The sequence below is a fragment of the Aquarana catesbeiana genome, linkage group LG05 (assembly GCF_042186555.1).
Source record: "Aquarana catesbeiana isolate 2022-GZ linkage group LG05, ASM4218655v1, whole genome shotgun sequence".
Classification (NCBI taxonomy): domain Eukaryota; kingdom Metazoa; phylum Chordata; class Amphibia; order Anura; family Ranidae; genus Aquarana; species Aquarana catesbeiana.
Window position 1 is genome coordinate 609,335,597 of NC_133328.1, and position 18,637 is coordinate 609,354,233.

Here is an 18,637-nt window from a genome sequence, read left to right on the forward strand (position 1 = left end):
GACAGAAAGTACCATCTTGGTGGTCACAGGATTCTGCCCAGTTGCAAATGTCCAAAGGCCTTTTTTTGCAACTCACAAAGCACATTTAACATAAGTGTGGCCAAATGAGAGGAGCTCCTTCTCCCAGGACAAACCTCTGTAGTCCATAGGCTGACCTTCTCTGGTTTCTTCAACATGAATTTCAGGAATCCCTTGTCCCAATTCGGACAGAGCCCATGATTTTACTCTGCAGCATTTATTTTACCTGATCTTAGGACACCAGGCAAACCTACCCCTGTAACTGAACAGAGCCCACCCAGAATTAACCTTTCCCTCGTCTTCCCACCACACAACAGAAGACTGTCCAGTCAGGTTCAGGTAAAGAAATTCCAACTTTATTTCTAAATATTTGGCAATCATTCCAGTAAGAAACGAAACAAGTAACTGTTAACTTCTCCAGCGAAGTGGCAATAAAATCCATTTTTGAACGGCAAAGATTATTTTCCTTCAAGTAACCTGGTGCTCAATCAGTTCCCATAAATATGGTTCTTTGTCTTAATTCCTCCTGTTGCTCTCATTCCCAATGATACAGCATGTTCATTAGCCCATCATGACAGGGAATACCTAACCGCATACTCCATGAGCCGTACTCCAATCACTGACACCACCCATCCTTATATAACCTCAGTTGGGAGTCTAAGCGACAAGCCTGGTACCCATGAGGTGGGATCTAACCTTTTAAGGGGTCTAACACCTTGTTACAGATACAGAAGATGTACATATATATAATTACTTTTATTAAAAAAATAAAACAGTCAGTTCTGAGTGTATAAAATTCAAAAAATATCTCTCTTTGGTCGATTTCCACATCAGGCAACGATGCAAACCATTTTTTGTAAATTATGGATTTACAGCTCCAAGCCACGGTGCTGGGAAGATGAGCGTTCTTGTATTGAAATCACCACACGTGTCTAGAAGTGAAACCGCTTCTGTATTTTTTTTTGTTCCAATCGCTAGACAGTACAATACAGTGCTCATTTCCTTTCCTCTGTGTTAAAAAGGCTCATCATTCTGGAAAACAAAAGCAGATAAGGAATAAGTTCCTGTTGAAGAACAGCTCTGTCTTTAAAAAAAGTGAGCTGTTACTATACTATTTAATTGTGAGTACATTTTTGTTGAGAAAAAAATCAACTCCTTTCAGGTAAACCATACAGCTAGAAAGGATTTACAATGACTTTTAGATTTTTTTAATCACTGCATTCCTTCAAAAACTGATTTTTGAATGGGAGGGTCAGCCTTTGATGTATACACTATTACCTATGAAGCATCTAATTTATCCAGGCCATGGTTAAGTGAGTCTAATCATATGGACGTATTTAGTAATGTTGAACATGTTCACCCATCATCCAAGTGGCTTTCTCAGTTAAGTTGAGTGTTAACATCATACCCCAGAATTTATTCCCATATGAGCAATTCAGTCACCTTAATCCATTTACCATGGTAGCATTCTTAAAAAATTAGACGCTGTATAAGTCCAATTTTTGTGACAAGTGTAAGGTTTACTAGTCCACATCCTGCTCTGCAAAAGTAATGGAGCTAATGTGAGCTTCACTCATAGCGGCCGCCTTTCTTTTGAGGCCAGTATGCCTAGTGGTACTTGGATGCCCCCAGGGCTTGAGGAGCAACGTCATATTCACAGGATGCTTCAAAGCAACCATCTGAAAGGAAGAGTTCATGTACTGTATCATATGGCCTCAGGAAGTGGAAGAGATTTAAGGCAGGTACTCTATGCTGATGTGACCAGGGCTATCAACTGGTTGGACCCCAGGCTTGCTGAGGTCAGGACTGGCAAATAGCTGGCATTGTCTGTTATCCAAGCAAGGATCAAGGCTGAGGGTGGCCAGTAGAGCAGTCCATATCCAGGCAAGAGGTCAGGGCAAGCAGCAATCAAGAGAGTAATGCAAGTCCAGGCATGAGGTCAAAGCAGGCAGCAGTCATGGAGGTAGTCCATTAGGGAGCTATCAGGGACAAGGCAAGGCATGAGGTACAGGAGCTAGGTAGCTTCAGGTTATCAGAAGCCCAGAGCCCTGAGCTTGTGATGCTTAAATAATGCACCGTGGAAGAGCAGAGGGGTGTCAATGTGATAGATAGATAGATAGATAGATAGATAGATAGATAGATAGATAGATAGATAGATAGATAGATAGATAGATACAAAGATATATAAATAGAATGATAATATAGATAGATAAATAGATATTGCTTCACACTAATATAGATGAACACAAGGCGCCCAATAAATGATTGCAATCTAATTAATGACCATGTACACTGTACTGTAATGAACTGACTCATTTCCTGGCCCATAAAAAGAAAACACATTGCAATCTGCCAGCTACAGCAGATCATAACAATTCTGTGTTCCAGGGGCAAAGTCTGCCTTTCATATCAGCACTTCTGTTTTACTGTTGATTATATTCTGAGAAAAGGTCTGATTGAGCTGATGTTCCTTAACTAATACAATAATGTACCTGTTACCTCTAAAAATATCCTTGCAAGAGGCCATTTTGTAAATTGAACCACAGTAGTCTATACATTTGTTATGATGTAGATATTGGATATCGGAGCAGCCTTTTTCAACCAGGGTTCTGTGGAACCCTAGGGTTCCTCCAGAAGATGTCGGGGTGCTTTAAGCAATGAGCAAATGTTGACTCTCAGATAAGCAACCACTGAAAGCAATGATCTTTTTAGCTACCACTAAAGAGGGGGGGGGGGGGGCATTTTTACCATTGACAATAAATTTAAGTAGCATTCTTCCCAATGTCCACAAATGTAAGGAGAATTCTTCCTAGTGACCATCCTACAAATGTACAGTGAACTGTAGATACAGTAACTTTTATAATGGGCGCCCTGAGACCAGAAAGTATTTTCAAGCATCCCTCCGTGTTAAAAGGGTTGAGGAAGGCTGTATTGAAGGGTGAAACCAGTGCCAACACTAAAGTAAAGCTGGTCATACATTATACAATTTTCCTTTAGATTTACCAAAACTATATAATATGTGGTCAAACCTAAACACTTTCAATTTGTATGCAATGAGGCAGGCCCTTCCACTACATAGTTGATGGTAAATATAAATTGTATGATGTATGGCCAGCTTAAAGCGGGGTTCCACCCAAATTCTGAACAATATCTGTATGTATTCTCTTCCTTGCCTAGATGCTGACATGCCGTTTAAAAAAATTTAAATCACCGTAATTACCTTTTATTTTTCTATTCTTCTTTGCACTTCCTGGTTCTCCTCCTGTGGGAGTAGGCGTGTTTCTAGCCTCTCCCAGACTCCTGGGAGCTAGTCTCAGGCTTCCCAGGATGCCACTGAGCATGTGCGGGAATGAGTGGTGAATGCTGGGAGCACAGCATTCACCACATCCAGGAAATAAATGCTTGTGGGCTTCAAATATATTCTCCGGACCAAAGTTGCAAAAAATAGTGCAGGCAATTTTAATTTCCTCCACGGCTGGAGACAAACGTTTTTCAAAGCACTGAAAGTGCTGTGCTAGGCAGCATAACTGCCAAGGGGAGCTGATATTTTAGTAGTTAATCAACACTGTATAGCAATATTCACTTTAAATACAGTACTTTTTTTTTTCTACCTCTAGATGTCCTCGGTCTGCTAGCCATCATCATTCAGCCCACTGCTTCTAAGCCCAGGTTGTCCCAGACCTTCCTGAGCCTATGACTGGACAGTGAAAGGAGAAGCAGCACATTGAAGAGATTATCTGTCATTCTAGTTTCTTCTCCTAACAAAATGCTCCTTGTCAGTAAATGAACTGATTGGCTCCATGCACCCCTTCTACCTCTCAAACTCCAGCCCTGCTGTATGTTGGTCTGCAAGAGGCTGATGCCAGGTGAAACTCAATTACTTACACTGCTTGTATTTAAAAACTACATTTAATGATGCATTATTGAATACAGAGCTACATTAATTTGTGTCTTTTATACCTACCTAGAGTTCAGCTTTAAAGTTACTTTCCCAAAAGCTACACAAATAAACTTCATAGAGATGTTCTTTAGTCACTTTTTACTTTTACTTTTCAAAGTAGATGTAAACACTAAGGCTGCATACTACAGCATTTTGAATCACAGGCAGATTTGCAGCGGATCTACCTGCGATTTGACAGCGCTGAGGTGTGAATGACAAAACGCGGGACTCGCATTTGGGATGCCATTCATTTGAATGACACCTCAAATTGCGGTGCAGGTCTGCCGTGATCGTCATGCGATCAGATCATGGCAGACCCGCACAGGGATTTTAGGTGTCATTGAAATGAATGGCATCTCGAATGCGAGTCCCGCGTTTTGTCATTCACACCTCGGCGCTGTCAAATCGTGGGCAGATCTGTGGCAAATCTGCCCACGATTTAAAATGCTGTAGTGTTAATTCAGCCTAGCTGGATCACATTTAGTTTGCCAAAGCACTGTGTATCAAACAAGTGTTTGCTGTAAGTTTTTCTTTAGAATATATTACTTTCACCCTTTTTTCAATCTCAGTTCCACTGATCTTCTGCAGCATTTTACTGTCTACATGTACTCGCTCCAGCTTCTGCTGCACACCATTGCACTGGACTTACTTCCTTATACTGAGAACAGTGGACCATACCCGAGCAACATAGGCGTGTGCATGGGGTGTGCCTGGGCACACCCTAATTAGGTACAAACAAGGCCAAGGATAAATCCAAGGGAAAAAGCAAGCGTAACTTACCACCAGCCCGCAGACAACCAAATAAAAACCTTGTTTGTACCTGTTATTAGCCCTCCAATGCTTCTTACTGCGATAGCCAGCTATAGATGGGAGCAAGTGCCGTCTTTTTTGTATCACTGTCATGTTTTTGGTCAGGAAGCGCACTGACACATTTGCAGCCATTGTGCTATATGCTGGGTGTTCAGTGCGCCCCTGTACCTCTAAGAAGGGGTGGCTCCCCTTCAGTCCACCTGCTCTCACCTATCCATCAGAATGCATGTGCCTCCACTGTGGGGACACTTATAAATTAGTGTTAGATACCACAGATACCACGGTGCCTTGACAAGGCTCTGTGGCTTCCGCATACATTTGCAAATGTATGCAGACTAAACCCCTGCTTTTAACACATACTGTTAGACAGGTTATTTGGTTGTCTGCAGGCTGGTGGTAAGTTAAGCTTGGTTTTTCCCTTGGATTTATCCTTGGCTTTGTTTGTACCTGTTGTTAGCCTTCCAATGTTTCTTACTGAGATAGCCAGCTATAGATGGGAGCAAGTGGCGTCTTTTTTGTATTGCACACCCTAATTACCCTGTGTTCATTAGCATTATCGCTCTGTGTGCCGGCAGTAGGGTCACTGATAAGGCAGTGCAGCCTGCCCTTATGTACAAGGCCCCATCAGTTCAAAAAGGGAGCCCAGGCACCTGCCAAACAGGAGAAATGTGTGTTACTTGTAGTCTGCACAAGGTATGTGTGTGGCAGGGTGACAACACAGAAGCACAGTTAGCAGACAGTTGTCACCCCTTAACAGAAATTGACCAGGCAAAGACATTTACAACAGAATAACCAGGTATTATTTTAATGAAAGCTGTAAATAACTCCATGTTAAAACTGATATTGGATTTTAGTGTTTGGGTTTATTTGACCCCACTTGCATATCCATTGAGAGGAAGTCATCAAAATTTGGGCTGCCAGAAATCTGGAGCAGATGTGCATGGCAACCAATCAGTTTCTAAAATTAATTTTCTAAGCTTTACTGAAAAAGCTAAAGATAGAACCTGATTGGTTGCCATGCACAGCTGCTCCAGTTTTGATAAATTCTCCCCACAGAGTTCTATTTAGTCTTCATTTTGCTTTCAGACCTTCAGTCTGTGCCACAAAGCAGCCTCCAAACCCAACCATGACAGATAAAGAAAACAGATAAAAAGATTAAGGAATAGGGTTAGCACAGGCTTAAAAAATTCCAAAAACATTGCCAGTATACAGTGTTCCAGTAAATATATGTACATGTGAATGCACACTAAATGATAGTTAGAGACAAGCCCTGCAATAATTGAGATTTGACAAAAGAAGAGTTGGTAACATAACATTGCATGATCTAGACAGAAAGAAAAAAAAACACTATAAAGAATTGAAAAAAGAAAGAAAGAAAGAAAAGACACTGGTGGGACAATAAATAAAGAAATAAATAAACCCACCTGCTGCCATTAATAAAACAAAAAACAGAATTCCAAAAATTTCTTTTTGTAGACTATTGAGGGAAAAGAGTTGAAATGTATTAGAGACCGAAGGTGAAGTCCAAGTATACCCAAACCCAGTGGCGGCAAACAACCACCCCCTCCCCCCCGCTGTCAGTCAGTTGGTCTGGTCAACCGCACTACCAATCCCCCCCCCTGTGGGCGGTGTCGTGGGCGGTTATCCAACCCCACACTTACCCCTTCTAGGTTGCAGACGGGCGGTGGCTTGTGGCTTCTATCGGGTCTTTTCATCCTCTGCATCACAGTGGGCTCCGCCGTGCATCTCCTCCCCCTACTTCTAGGCATCCAATTCAATTGCCTGTCCTTTCAGCCAATCCGGTGACCCTTCCTGATTTGCCGGGAGAAGGATCAGTGTGACAATAGTGAAATTATCATTCGCTATTATAACACACCTGGGTGGGCTCGGTTCGCAGTGTTCTGCGCCCCAGGCACTCCCTATTTTGAAGCCTATTAAAGCCTCTGGCTCTAATCACATGCTTAAAAATAAAATCCCCCCCCATTGGAATCTATGCATCCGGGGTCCTGCATGGGGGCTGAGTGCATGGATAGGGGGTGCGGTGCCCGCGTGCCCTTAATGAATGGGCCGCCCCTGAACCATTTTGGCCCATCCTGCATTCTGCCTTTTGGAGACACTCACCATATGTTCACAATGGCATATCTCTTGTTTGGCCAATGATATCCACTCTCACACTAGGTTCCGAATCATCGTCATACTGTCTTCTTGATGGATAGTTTGTTCCCAGATGATCTTCCCTAAAGATAAGATAGAAAGAGCAAGAGTTTATTGCACACAGGTAAAAAGGACCATATGGACATACTGCAGAGGCAAGACCAAGAGTGGAGCCAACTGATTTTTGGAATGATACCTTGAATATCGATATTTTTAAGAGGTATAGCATATGGAAAAAATTTCTAAATTACTGGTGAATAAAAATTTACAAAAGAGAGAAGACAGTGGAGTTAAGAAGGGAGCATTTGACATTCCAAATAATATGAATATAGGGTTCGGACTTGGGATTATGGCGGTGCCCAAGGTGCACCGCCATAATCCCAAGTCCGAACCCTGTATTCATATTCTAATAAATTAAGGGATGAGGTGCCGGATCTATTGAGGTCACTAAATCCATACCCTACCACAAACAAGTATGCCAATTTATATGTTTTATCTAGTCATCAGCACTGCTGAATCTTCATATCAAGAATAGAAAAGCAGACAATTGTTTAGGAAAGGCTGTTCCCACAGTCCTATGCACTGAACAGCAAAATATTTATTTTTCCAGGGGATCTTTAAACAAGCCTGGGGTGTTCTATAATGGTCATTCATGTGGTCCTACCTCAGGGTCAAAATACCTATATTCGTAATAAAGCAGATCAAATATTTTGCAATGGCATTGCACAGAGTGGCTCTGAACCTCCGCTTCTGTGGTCCCCTGCCACGCTGTTCACTCCTCTTCTTCTACCAGTGCCCCCATAGCAAGCCACGTGCTTGAGGGGCACACTCCCAGGCCGCACTCCCTCCTCATAGGATTTGATTGAAAACAGGGGCCAGACGGGCACAGCACTGAATTGAAAGAGGAGCCAGGTAAGTATTTGGGGGGGGGGGGGGGGGGTGCTCATGGAAGGTTATTTATCTTAATGCAGGGAATGCATTGGGGTAAAACAATTTTTAACAGGTTTACAACCACTTTAAGATTGTAGAGCAAATGATACATGCAAAAATCAGCAAACATAAGGAATATAGAGATGATGGATTCAGTTTAACACTCACCTCTCTACTGGCGCACTGCCACTGTACTCCATGCTTCTGTTCTCCCAGGCCAACACAGATGATGATCCTGACAGAGACATTTAGAGGACAAAATGTATGTTTCGTTTTTACTAAAGGCACTCCCAAAATAACTTTAAACTCCAATTCCCAATGCATAGACATACTGACAAAAGCAACAACAACTTTTTTGCCTTTGCTACAGCCCCCAAAACAACTTAATTCTATCTATTGCCTGTGTAAGCTCTGTGCCATATACCTTGGTTGAAGGCCGAGCTGACAAGAGGGCTTCAATTGTGGCTCCGGTCAAAGCGCCCCTGAATGTGATGACAGAGGTACAAGGCTCCAAGAAGCACGGGTGCCGGTAGCTAGGTAGCAGTGATTGCCACAGGCAGAGATCTAGTCAAGATGAGCCAATGTCAAACACGGTGAAGCAGGAGCGCGGACAGGGAGCAGGCTGAGCAAGGTCCAGTAGCCGGCCAAGGTCAGTACCAGGAAAGCAGGCAGAGCAAAGTCAAGGAGCAGGCCAAGGTCAGTACCAGGGAAGCAAGCAGAGAATGGTCAGAAGCAAGCCTAAGCTGGTATCCAGAATTTTGTATGCGGCACAACCAGACCCGAATAACGCATGAATCCAAATAAAAAACCCTTTTCCAGTCCAGAATGGTGCAATCCTGTATGCTCTGATTGCTTACTCAAAAAATTATATTATATAGGAATCTAGACCATAGGTAATATATTTTTGTTCATCTGCCTAGATTTAAAGACTTAGATCCTCAGAAGTTTTATTAGTTCCTGCAACAAACCTTTCATCCAGCAGTCATCCTTCACAACCTGTCACTTCTTCATAGAGAGTATTTCTTTCTAGAATGGGATTTGGTTGGATGGATGATATTCTGGATTATCACATCTATCTATGTGAAGATTCTGTACAACGTCTTCCTTTTGGGGATCTATGCTTCCTTTTTAAGTTCTGAAGCAGTGTACTTCCTGTTCAGAGACTTCCCCCCAGGCTAAACCTGTTTCTAATGCGAGCTTACTGTTCCAGTCTCCCACAGCAACAACTCATCTCAGCAATTCCTTTAAATCTAACCCATTAGATCTTTAATGCAATCCTTCTGTACACTTTATTGATGAGTATGTGTGTGTAGGTGAAGGGAAGCGCTGACAATTCAATTAATTAAGTCTGCTGCACCGGAAAACCCCTGAATACCAGGAATGAAAAGTGATTGATAGTGTAAAGTGTATTTACTCTCGTCAGTTTTTTTTTTTCCTTGTTAGATTATATACACAATTGCATGTTTGAATTGCACTGTTTATATTTTTTGATTATGGACACAAGTTTTAAGAAATTTTGCTTATCCACATGTGTTATAGGTCAATCTAGACCACACACTTTTTCCCAATTTACCCATTGTGTTCACATTGGGCAACATTATTGTGCATTATATTTTATATCACTGTGGGTTTTCCTACCCTTTACATGGAATCAGCACACCTTTACACTATCAATCACTTTCTTGAGTATGATGAGGCAGAATATGATAGTTCTTGCCACCCCAAGTTCTGGGCAAGTGGATCCTGAAGACTAGACTGACTGTTTTGAGGATAAGATGAAGAATCCAATTCAGTTGCAGCCCTTCCAGCTTCTGTGTCTATGTCTAGAACCAAGTATCGATCTTGTGATTCTGAGACTATTGTGATCCCCAAAAGACTGATATCAAAGGCAAGTATCTTAATCTCAAACACTAAAACATTTTGGAAAAACAGTTCAGAGAAACAGTTTAAATCTGAGGGCAAAAAAGGCCAATTTCCCTGTGACTCCTGTACAAGATTTATCAGCACTCATGTCGTCTTCTATTACTGAACTAGCAACTTCTGACATATACCTCCAGCCTGTTCCTGGGGCCCACTGCTTCAAATCTGGCTCCAAAATCCAGATCCAAACTGGTCTTCTACACTCTTCTGTGACCCTGAAAGTGCCATGGTCGCTTGAGACTTTACCAGAGCCATGCTCTCCTAAGACCTTGTCAGTACCACACTCTCGAGACCTTAACAGTACCACACTCTCCCAAGATTTTATCAGTACCACTCTCTCCCGAGACTTTGCCAGCGCCAAGGTCTCCTGAGACTTTGCCAGAGCGGTGCTCGCCTCCAATCTTGTCAGTACCACACTTTTCCAAGACCGTGTTAGCTCTGATTCCCTTTGAGGACCCTTTGAGGAATTCCCCCAGACTGACCCTTTAGAACCTCTAAATCTTACGTCTGATTCTGTAATGTCTTTTGTTTTTGAGATTTTTTTTCCCTATGTCTGAAGGTTCCCAGTTTCTTTCAGTCTCATTCCTTTAACAAAAGCAATTGTTTGGGCATACTTTCTGTTGCTAAGAGGTCCAAGTGCCACTCTGTTGCATATTCTGTCTCTGTGTGCCCCGATACTACTCCCCAGTAGAAACAAGTACTGAAAAAAATTAATTAAAAAAAACGAAGCAAAAGTTCTATCCCTTCCCAGCCAAAAAAGTTTTGGCTGGAGTTGAGAGAACATACCAATACATGGTCAAAACAGCACCTGACCCCTTTTTGGGGAATGTAACATGCAGTAGTGTTCTGCCATGTGCAGTGCTGAGCTACGGTTTAGAAGAATTGTTTTAGTGTATTGGGGTTTTATTTAATATGAAAAGGCTCTATGATGCAATAACATATTACACCAATGTAATAGTGTGATCCCAGAATAAATATTAGTTGTAAACCAAAGATTGGATCTAATTAATGAAAACATAACCTAAAAGATCAATCTATAGACTGCTAAATACTTTAAAAATAATTTAATAAAGTTGACAAAAATCATAAATTTCCTTTTACCACATATGAGGTGTGGATTATTATAATCTCTTTTAAAATACATTAAAAACGTTTACAAGATAATATGTTTAGTGCCATCTTCCCCTCCCTACTTAGCAGCATACTGTTAGAACCAAAATGACAGGTGCTCTTCAATATCTTTGGCTTGTTTAAACCAATAATTAAATGGCTTTAAAAGTTACTTGTCTGTTTTTATGACATTGATGTTTTACCATCAGCCTAGAAAGGCTCAATATAAATTCTTTATTCTCTTAGATCTCGGTGACGTTTGACACAATTGATTTCCTGCATTTTAGCCAGTCATCTTTGATTTCATGCTGTTGTGTTAGGACGGATTGCTTCTTTTCTTAAAAAGCTTTAAAGTTGGATTAGCACAATCTCTGTAGCTCACAGCAATAAAACTTCTTCAACTTCTGGCGTTGCCCTAAGTTTATTCTTTATATTGTTTCCTTTTAACTATAACAAAATACATTCTATTTTACCGTTTCCATACCAGTGACATGCTTTGCTCTTTCCACTTACTATGGATCTGGGTGCCATTTAGTGATTAACAACTCTCGGTTCATTCATAAATAAGTGAAGGCTGTTGAATGTCTGAGCCCTTATCGGAAACTAGATGTGCCATGCTGGGCAGGGTGTTAGGGAAGGTACTGCCACAGATAACTCTTCAATTCCATGAATATCTCTGACAGCAACTTTGTCTCACTTAACAACCAAAGTACTTCAACATGACTGATTACAGGTAAGGGTCCTGACATTAAACTACCTGCCTTGCCGCCTTTCTAAGTTTCCCAGGTATTGTGCAGGCACAGTGCAGGACTTGGGATTTTCTATGACCTCTTGGCTTCAGCTCTGCTAACTGAACAGCTCAGAGGTTATAGGCTTTTCACACCTTCCTCTTAATATGCAGGGGGTTTGGGTAAGCTGCATTCAGGTGAGCTGTTGAGCTGTGGGCAAGGAGTTCAGGGGTGAGTGGTAGAGAAAGGGGTGCAGACACAGAATGTGGACAAGGGGGGCTGTGAACAAGGAGTGGATGTGGATGAGGGTGCAGAGGTGAATAATGAAAAAATGCACTCACTGACCCGAATGCTGACTGGTTGTATTGCAATCACTGACTCCAAAGCTGAGAGTATTATTGTACCCACTGACAATGATGGAGCTTACTTTATTCCCACTTTCTCTTCAGGGTATTCCCAGGCCCTATTTAGTCTTATGTATGTCATCAGGGGGCCAGCTGAGTCTTCCTGGTTCTTGCACTCAGCCACCTGTTGACACACCACAGCACATCGTTGGCAAGAACCTAGAGGAGACAGCGGCCCTTGATGACGTAGCCAAGGAAGTTCAGGACACAGTTTGCAGCAGACAGTTGGGGGAATTGCAAAAGGACAGTGCTGGATCTCTTGGACATGTGAGTTTTCTGAAGATAACCGACCAAAACAGGTAAAAATAGATAAAAAATGAACTTCAGGGTGAAAGCTGCCAAAATTGAAGCATGTGTAAAATAGCTATTAAAAATACTTACATCAGACCCCATCCACTTCTTAGAAGCACTGTTAACGGCAAACTACTTCATGGGAAGGCTGGGAGTTTAAAATCCAACGAGCGTGAGCTCCTGCACTGTGCAATATGAACAATCTCAATGGGGCCTGCTGGGTCCAAAGCATGTCAAAAATAGCTTCACAATGGTCATCCACACTACACCATTGGAGTAACTGGGAATCAGGTGACTTTATCAATGTTCTTCAAATGCATGCCAAATGGAGAAACAAGGTCTACTTAAGCCCCTATGCACCATATTTACCATTGGAATGGATTAGGATAGGATTCCTCAATAAAGTGGACCTTGACCCTCCTTTAGCACTTTAGATATTGTTGCTCCTTCTCCTCCCTCCTGTTAAACAATCAGATATTCAAATTTTTTTTCTAATACCTGTTCTATTAGTCCAATCCCGACTTTTTCAGCTTTCTTGCCTAGGCCCAAGAATGACATCTCCACCCCCTCCACCCTCCTCCTGAAGGATCCTGGGATACTTGTATTATCCATCCCAAGGTGCAAGAACCTAGAGAGACAACCACCCCCCTGCTGACATCAATATAGAAGATAGCAGTGTGGTTCTTTGCTTGTTACACCAGACAACGCTGGATTTGTTGGATGTGGGAGGATGTTTTTGTAGGACAACCAGCAATCAAGGTAACAAGAGAAGAAAAAAAAAAAACACAAAGGGGGGGAGTTCCTCTTTATAGGCTCATTTACATGGGTGGCCGGCGGGGGATAGGTGGCGGAGACACAGTTTCACTGTCCCCTGTGCCGGGGGGGGGGGGTTGTACACATGCCAAGAAAAGCTTTGTTGCTGCAGAAATAATTATATCTGGTGTTGTGTTCAGTTGGCAGTACCACAGCCGATTGAGACCCAGTGAAATGAATGGGGCTATGCCACAAACACCCTACAATTCACGCAATTGCAGCATGATGGTGCAGGCTTTTCTGCGATAGAACAGATGATGAAGAGGCAACAAATCGCCTCCCAACTGCCGCAGGTGTGAATGGACCCTAAAAATGCTTATATGGGTCTGGTCACCCTATAGAGCAGCCCCAATGATTGGCAGTAAGTAAGGAGTCTTCTCATATGGTGATCATGCAGCCTGCACCTGCAACTGCCTGATGGGTCCACTTGGCATTTGGGGCCCATGTTAGCAGGCACTATGTATGTGCTGGTATTCAACAACCAGCTTTTTTCACAGATTTAATGTTTTTTAATGAACTGAGAAAACTGAGCCAAACAGGGCAGTATTTTCATGTTTTTGTTTCCCGGAATGCCGTTTCTAAAGTGTGAACCTTTGAGATGGACACATTGCCTTTGTCACCCCCTAATCCTGTTACCTGGTGGAGCTTTAGCCTGCAGGCTGAGACGAATCATCCTTTCCAAAGACTTCAGCCTCTGGTTCATCTGCTGGAGAGCTTCTCTCTGTTCCTGCTGACTTGCTATCAACGTGGATAATGACTGTGAACTTTCTGAACTCTGTGGCTGAAGCCTGGGAAGAAAACAAAGCAACAGGGACCTTAGAAGCACACTCTTCATCTTCTATAGACTGTGCAGGCCATAGACCCCGCCATAGTTCCAATCTTCAAGGAGCAATTAAAGGTAAAAATAGTTCCTTCTCTTACAAGTGAGTACATTTTGGAGATCAAGTGTTCTGTACAAAAATTCATTTCTTAGAGCTGGGTATAGTAAAGCAATTACTGAACGCCTGCTGACCTCTGTTATTGTCAGACTAAACATTGCCATATGCTATGGAACATTTCGCCTGACCTTAAAGTGCACCTGCAGCTCAGAAAAAAAGACAAAAGCTCTAAAGAAAAAGTTGTATATGAAAGTTGGATGCTATTATTGATTGAATTATCGTACATCAGCCAAATTTTTCCTAGATTGGCTCTTTTGGACCAGCAAAATGTATCAATAACCATCTAGTGTCAAGACATACCTGCCCAGTTATAGAATAAATCCTAAATTTAGCAACTGTTTTTTTAAAAAAATCAGCACAAGTGATGGTACTTACATTCAATGAGAAGCAGGGCTGCTGTTAGAAATCATGGGACCCCGTACAGCCTAGCTGACAGGAACGGCAAACCAAGCCTAACAGGCAGTTTTAGCCAAATGAACAAACCACTCATTCTTGCAACCAGGATAGCTGTGAGAATGACCCCTCAATTAGGTTTTTATTTTAATTACTTTTTTTCCAATTTTTTTTGTTCTTTTTTTGAACAACCCTGTGGGGGTTGGTGAAATATCAGGGGTCTACACAGACACCCAACATCTCACTTTTGAGAGGTTGAGGACACAAATTCCTCAATCCTTTCTCTGCAGCCTCAGCTACAGAGTGAATGAACAGGAAGCACTCTGTACGGGTGGAACCCTGTTCATTCACAAACTGAAGCATTGTAAACACGAGGGGCACAGGGAAAAAGGTTCCAGTAAATAGTGTCCACTCCTGCTGCTCTTGGCCCCTCAGTTGAACTAATGAAGCATGGGCCCCGTACAGGAGGGCAGGTGCTACCCCCTTATTAGCAGAGCTAAAGTGAAGTGCTGGTGTTGGCTATCTTAGTTAAAATCTTCTGTTCTCTGCCCCCCCCCCCCCCCATACTCCTGTAGAAGTAATCTTCCAGTATTGCAGGGGTTATTAGAGCTGCTGGAGTTTTCACAGGTACTCAACAAGAGTGCAGACTATGTCCATCCTTTCTGCCCCCTCCTCCATTCATAGAAGCTGTACTATAGATTCAATCAATAAAAAATGCTCTATGAATGAAGGATGGGCAGATGAATTGAAAGGTCCACCTCCTCCATTCATAGATTCAGATATTCAAATAAACACACACAAAAAATGATATGTATATACAGGTAGAATATCATCAATAAGTTAATTTATTTAAGTAATTCAATTCAAAAAGTGAAGCGCGTATATTATATAGATTCATTACACACAGAATAATATATTTAAAGAATTTTCTTGCTTTTAATTTTGATGACTATGGCTTACAGCTAGTGAAAACCCAAAATTCAATATCTCAGAAAATGTGAATATTGTGAATATATATTGTAGACACATGGTGTCACACACTAATAAGCTAATTAACTCAAAACACCTGTAAAGGTTTTCTGAGCCCTTACAGGACTCCACGATGTACTTCATTTACCTTACCTAGATGTAAGTGCTTTTATGCCTTGTTTAAATAAATGTCATACAGTCTAAGCGGCGCTTCTATCTTTGTTTTACATAATATATGTAACAGGTCTGGAAGACATTTTAAGGGATTTCGAAGAGATTTATATGACTCAATGATGGCATCACTGAATGCTCTAAGGAACGATTTTTCAGAATTTCCATAGAAACGTTCAGGCAAATTTCTACTGGAGTATTAGCAGCTCAACAGCCTAAAAACACCTGTTGCGTGTTTACATTAAGATTCTGCAGCAATTAAAATAAATCAGGAAAGAGCTAAGAATTTAATGTCTGCGTTGTGAATTTTGAAAATCAATTGATTCACAATGCTTAAAGATACAGAGATGGATGAATACTTTCACTGCTTCAGAATATTTACTGTAAATATTTAGAGTCCATTTATTTAAAAAAAAAATAATCAAATAATAATGCCCGTAATGTTTGTAATATGGATGAAACATCAGATTCTACTTATTACCTTTCGCAGGGCAAATGTAACATTCCCTGTCATTCGATCTTAAGAGAAAATAGCCTAAAAACGGAAAGTACCACTAATCTGTCTCCCTTCCCTGCCATACTTTAAAGTTTTTTCTTTCACTTAGGTAAGAATGATGTAAGTTTGGCCCACCCTCCTCATCCCTACCCGCAACCTTCTGGGACATGTGCAGTGGGGAGTTGGCTGTGAAACAGCAGGAAGTCGCAACCAGTTCCCACAGCCAAGTTGGTTATGCCAGGGAAAAAAAAAACGGCAAAGAACAGTACCTGTTTATTAAAAGTCAGCAGGTACAGTATTTGTAGCTGCTGACTTTCAATATTTTTAAAACCGACTGGAGTTCCTCTTTAAAAACATTTGACCAAAAGATTTAAAGAACATTTGACCATCAGAGAAAATAGTACAACACTATAGACTAAGAACCAGAGGTGTAACTAGAATCTTCAGTGTCCCGGTGCAAGAAACCATGAAGGGCCCCCTTACCCCCCTTCCATCCAAGCCCCAGGCATCCAGATCTGGGTGGGTGTCCATGGACATCTTTCCAGAACCCTGCCTCCTGTATGGCCCCTGGGGAATGCATCCAGCTCGCTCTGTGACTGCTGTGTCGCCAATCAGAGCGGCCCTTTACCATGTGATCAGCTGATCACATTTAAACAGACTTGCCGGTTATCGGCAGTCCTTTCCTCCAACTCTGTGTCTGTGAGAGGAAAGGAGAGACGTTAACTGGCAAGACTGTTAGTACATTGTTTACACTAATAATCAGGACACTGATCACCAGTGCCCTAATTATCAGTGCAGCCCCATCAGTGTAGCCTATCAGTGCTGCCTATCAGTGCTAATCAATCAATGCCATCTATCAGTGCCCATCAGTGCTGCTTATCAATACCACCTATCAGTGCTCATAAATGCCGCCTATCAGTACCCATGAGTGCATCCTATCAGTGCCACCTATCAGTGCTCATAAATGCCGCCTATCAGTGCCCATGAGTGCATCCTATCAGTGCCACCTATCAGTGCTCATTAATACCACCTATAAGTGCCTTTCAGTGTTGCCGATCAGTGCCGCTTATCAGTGCTCATCAGTGCTGCCTAACAGTGCTACCTATCAGTACCACCTATTAGTGCAGTCCATCAGTGCTGCGTAGCAGTGCCTCCTCAGCAGGACTCTGAGCTGAGAGCGTTCTCTCATACATCCCAGAGCCTGCACTGACAGTTCCCTCTCTCCCTCCCTCGCACAGATAGGAGAGCCGATCTGCTACTTCTCCTCCTGCCCCTCTCTTCCTGTGTGTGCACCGTGGGAAGTATGAAGTCCAGCAGCTGAATGATCAAATTCGCCTGCTTAGCTTCACACTACCCACAGACACACAGTTGGATAGGGGCTGATCGTCTCTCACCCCTCCCATCTGTGTGAGGGAGGGGGAACTGTCAGTGCAGGCTCTGGGCTGCATGGGAGTGACACTCTCAGGTCAGAGCCATGCGGCCAGCAACCCCGCTGGGGCCTCCCGACAGTGGCGAATAGTCAGGGCCTGGTCGCAGGTGTGACCTTTGTGACCCTGGTAGTTCCGCCACTGCTAAGAACATTCAACTAGAAGAGGAAATAATCTATCTTTTAGATTGTAAGCTCTAACAAGCAGGGCCCTCTGATTCCTCATGTATTAAATTGTATTGCAACTATGATGTCTGCCTTCATTTTGTAAAGAACTGTGCAAACTGTTGGCACTATATAAATCCTGTATAACAATAATAATTTGAGGGAGACCTCTGCACTATGTACAATGTGTATGGAGATTCCTATGCTCACCATTGACAGTGTAATGAATCAGCTACTGCAGAGGTAACCGATATACAGAATTGATACAATGTTGCAGAGATAGAACTCCTTTCTTTAGCTTAATTATCTGTAAAGGGTTTCAGTCCTGTAGACTTGTCAAAAACAAAGTTTTATTTTTGCAATACTGTATTATTTCTGTATAGCAGTTTACACTCTGCAGTAGATGATTCATTAAGCCTCATTTAGACTTGCGGTTGGAGGGGGCAGCAAAAATGCACAGTTGAGCCACAAAATTTTGCTGTCCGGCAACCGCAACCCCCTCCTTAAGCTGCAGCGGGCGGGGATGTTTACATGCTGCGGCCACAATGCTTCGCACCTGCAGCAAAACATGTAGCAATCAGCGGGTGGCAAGCCCACAGATTGCTACACGTTCAAGTCAATGGGGAAGCGTCACAAACACCCTTCAACCATAATGTACATAATTGCATCGAGTTTGTTGGTAAAAATGGGGTCAAAACAGGCAATGAGGACACATTGCATTGTTTCCTCACCACCTGTCAGTAGCTGCATGCCTGTCAGAGCATGATGCAAGGGTGTCATTCACGTCACACCTGTAAAGGAGGCATTCTTTCTTTTTACCACCACCAACATAAGGGGCATTTCCCAATGACTCCCTATGGACTAATCTTAGCAGGGATTCCCTGAGACCTGAATTTTTTTTAAGGGTTCCTCTGGAGTAAAACTTTTGCGAAAGGTTGGCCTATAGTGTTAGGCTATTTTC

General features: G+C 42.3%; 1 protein-coding gene across 1 annotated transcript in view; it reads right to left on the bottom strand.

The window, feature by feature from the left end:
* Positions 1-352: 352 nt before the first annotated feature.
* Positions 353-18,637, bottom strand: part of LOC141146167 (uncharacterized) — a 202,634-nt gene continuing 184,349 nt past the window's right edge. Inside the window, exons 19-22 of the mRNA XM_073632907.1 lie at positions 13,755-13,906; positions 8,021-8,087; positions 6,890-7,005; positions 353-1,050 (exon numbers count right to left, since the gene is read on the bottom strand). Of these exons, the coding sequence (XP_073489008.1) occupies positions 6,897-7,005; positions 8,021-8,087; positions 13,755-13,906 (328 nt within the window). The 3' untranslated portion in view covers positions 353-1,050; positions 6,890-6,896. The remainder of the gene's footprint in view (positions 1,051-6,889; positions 7,006-8,020; positions 8,088-13,754; positions 13,907-18,637) is intronic.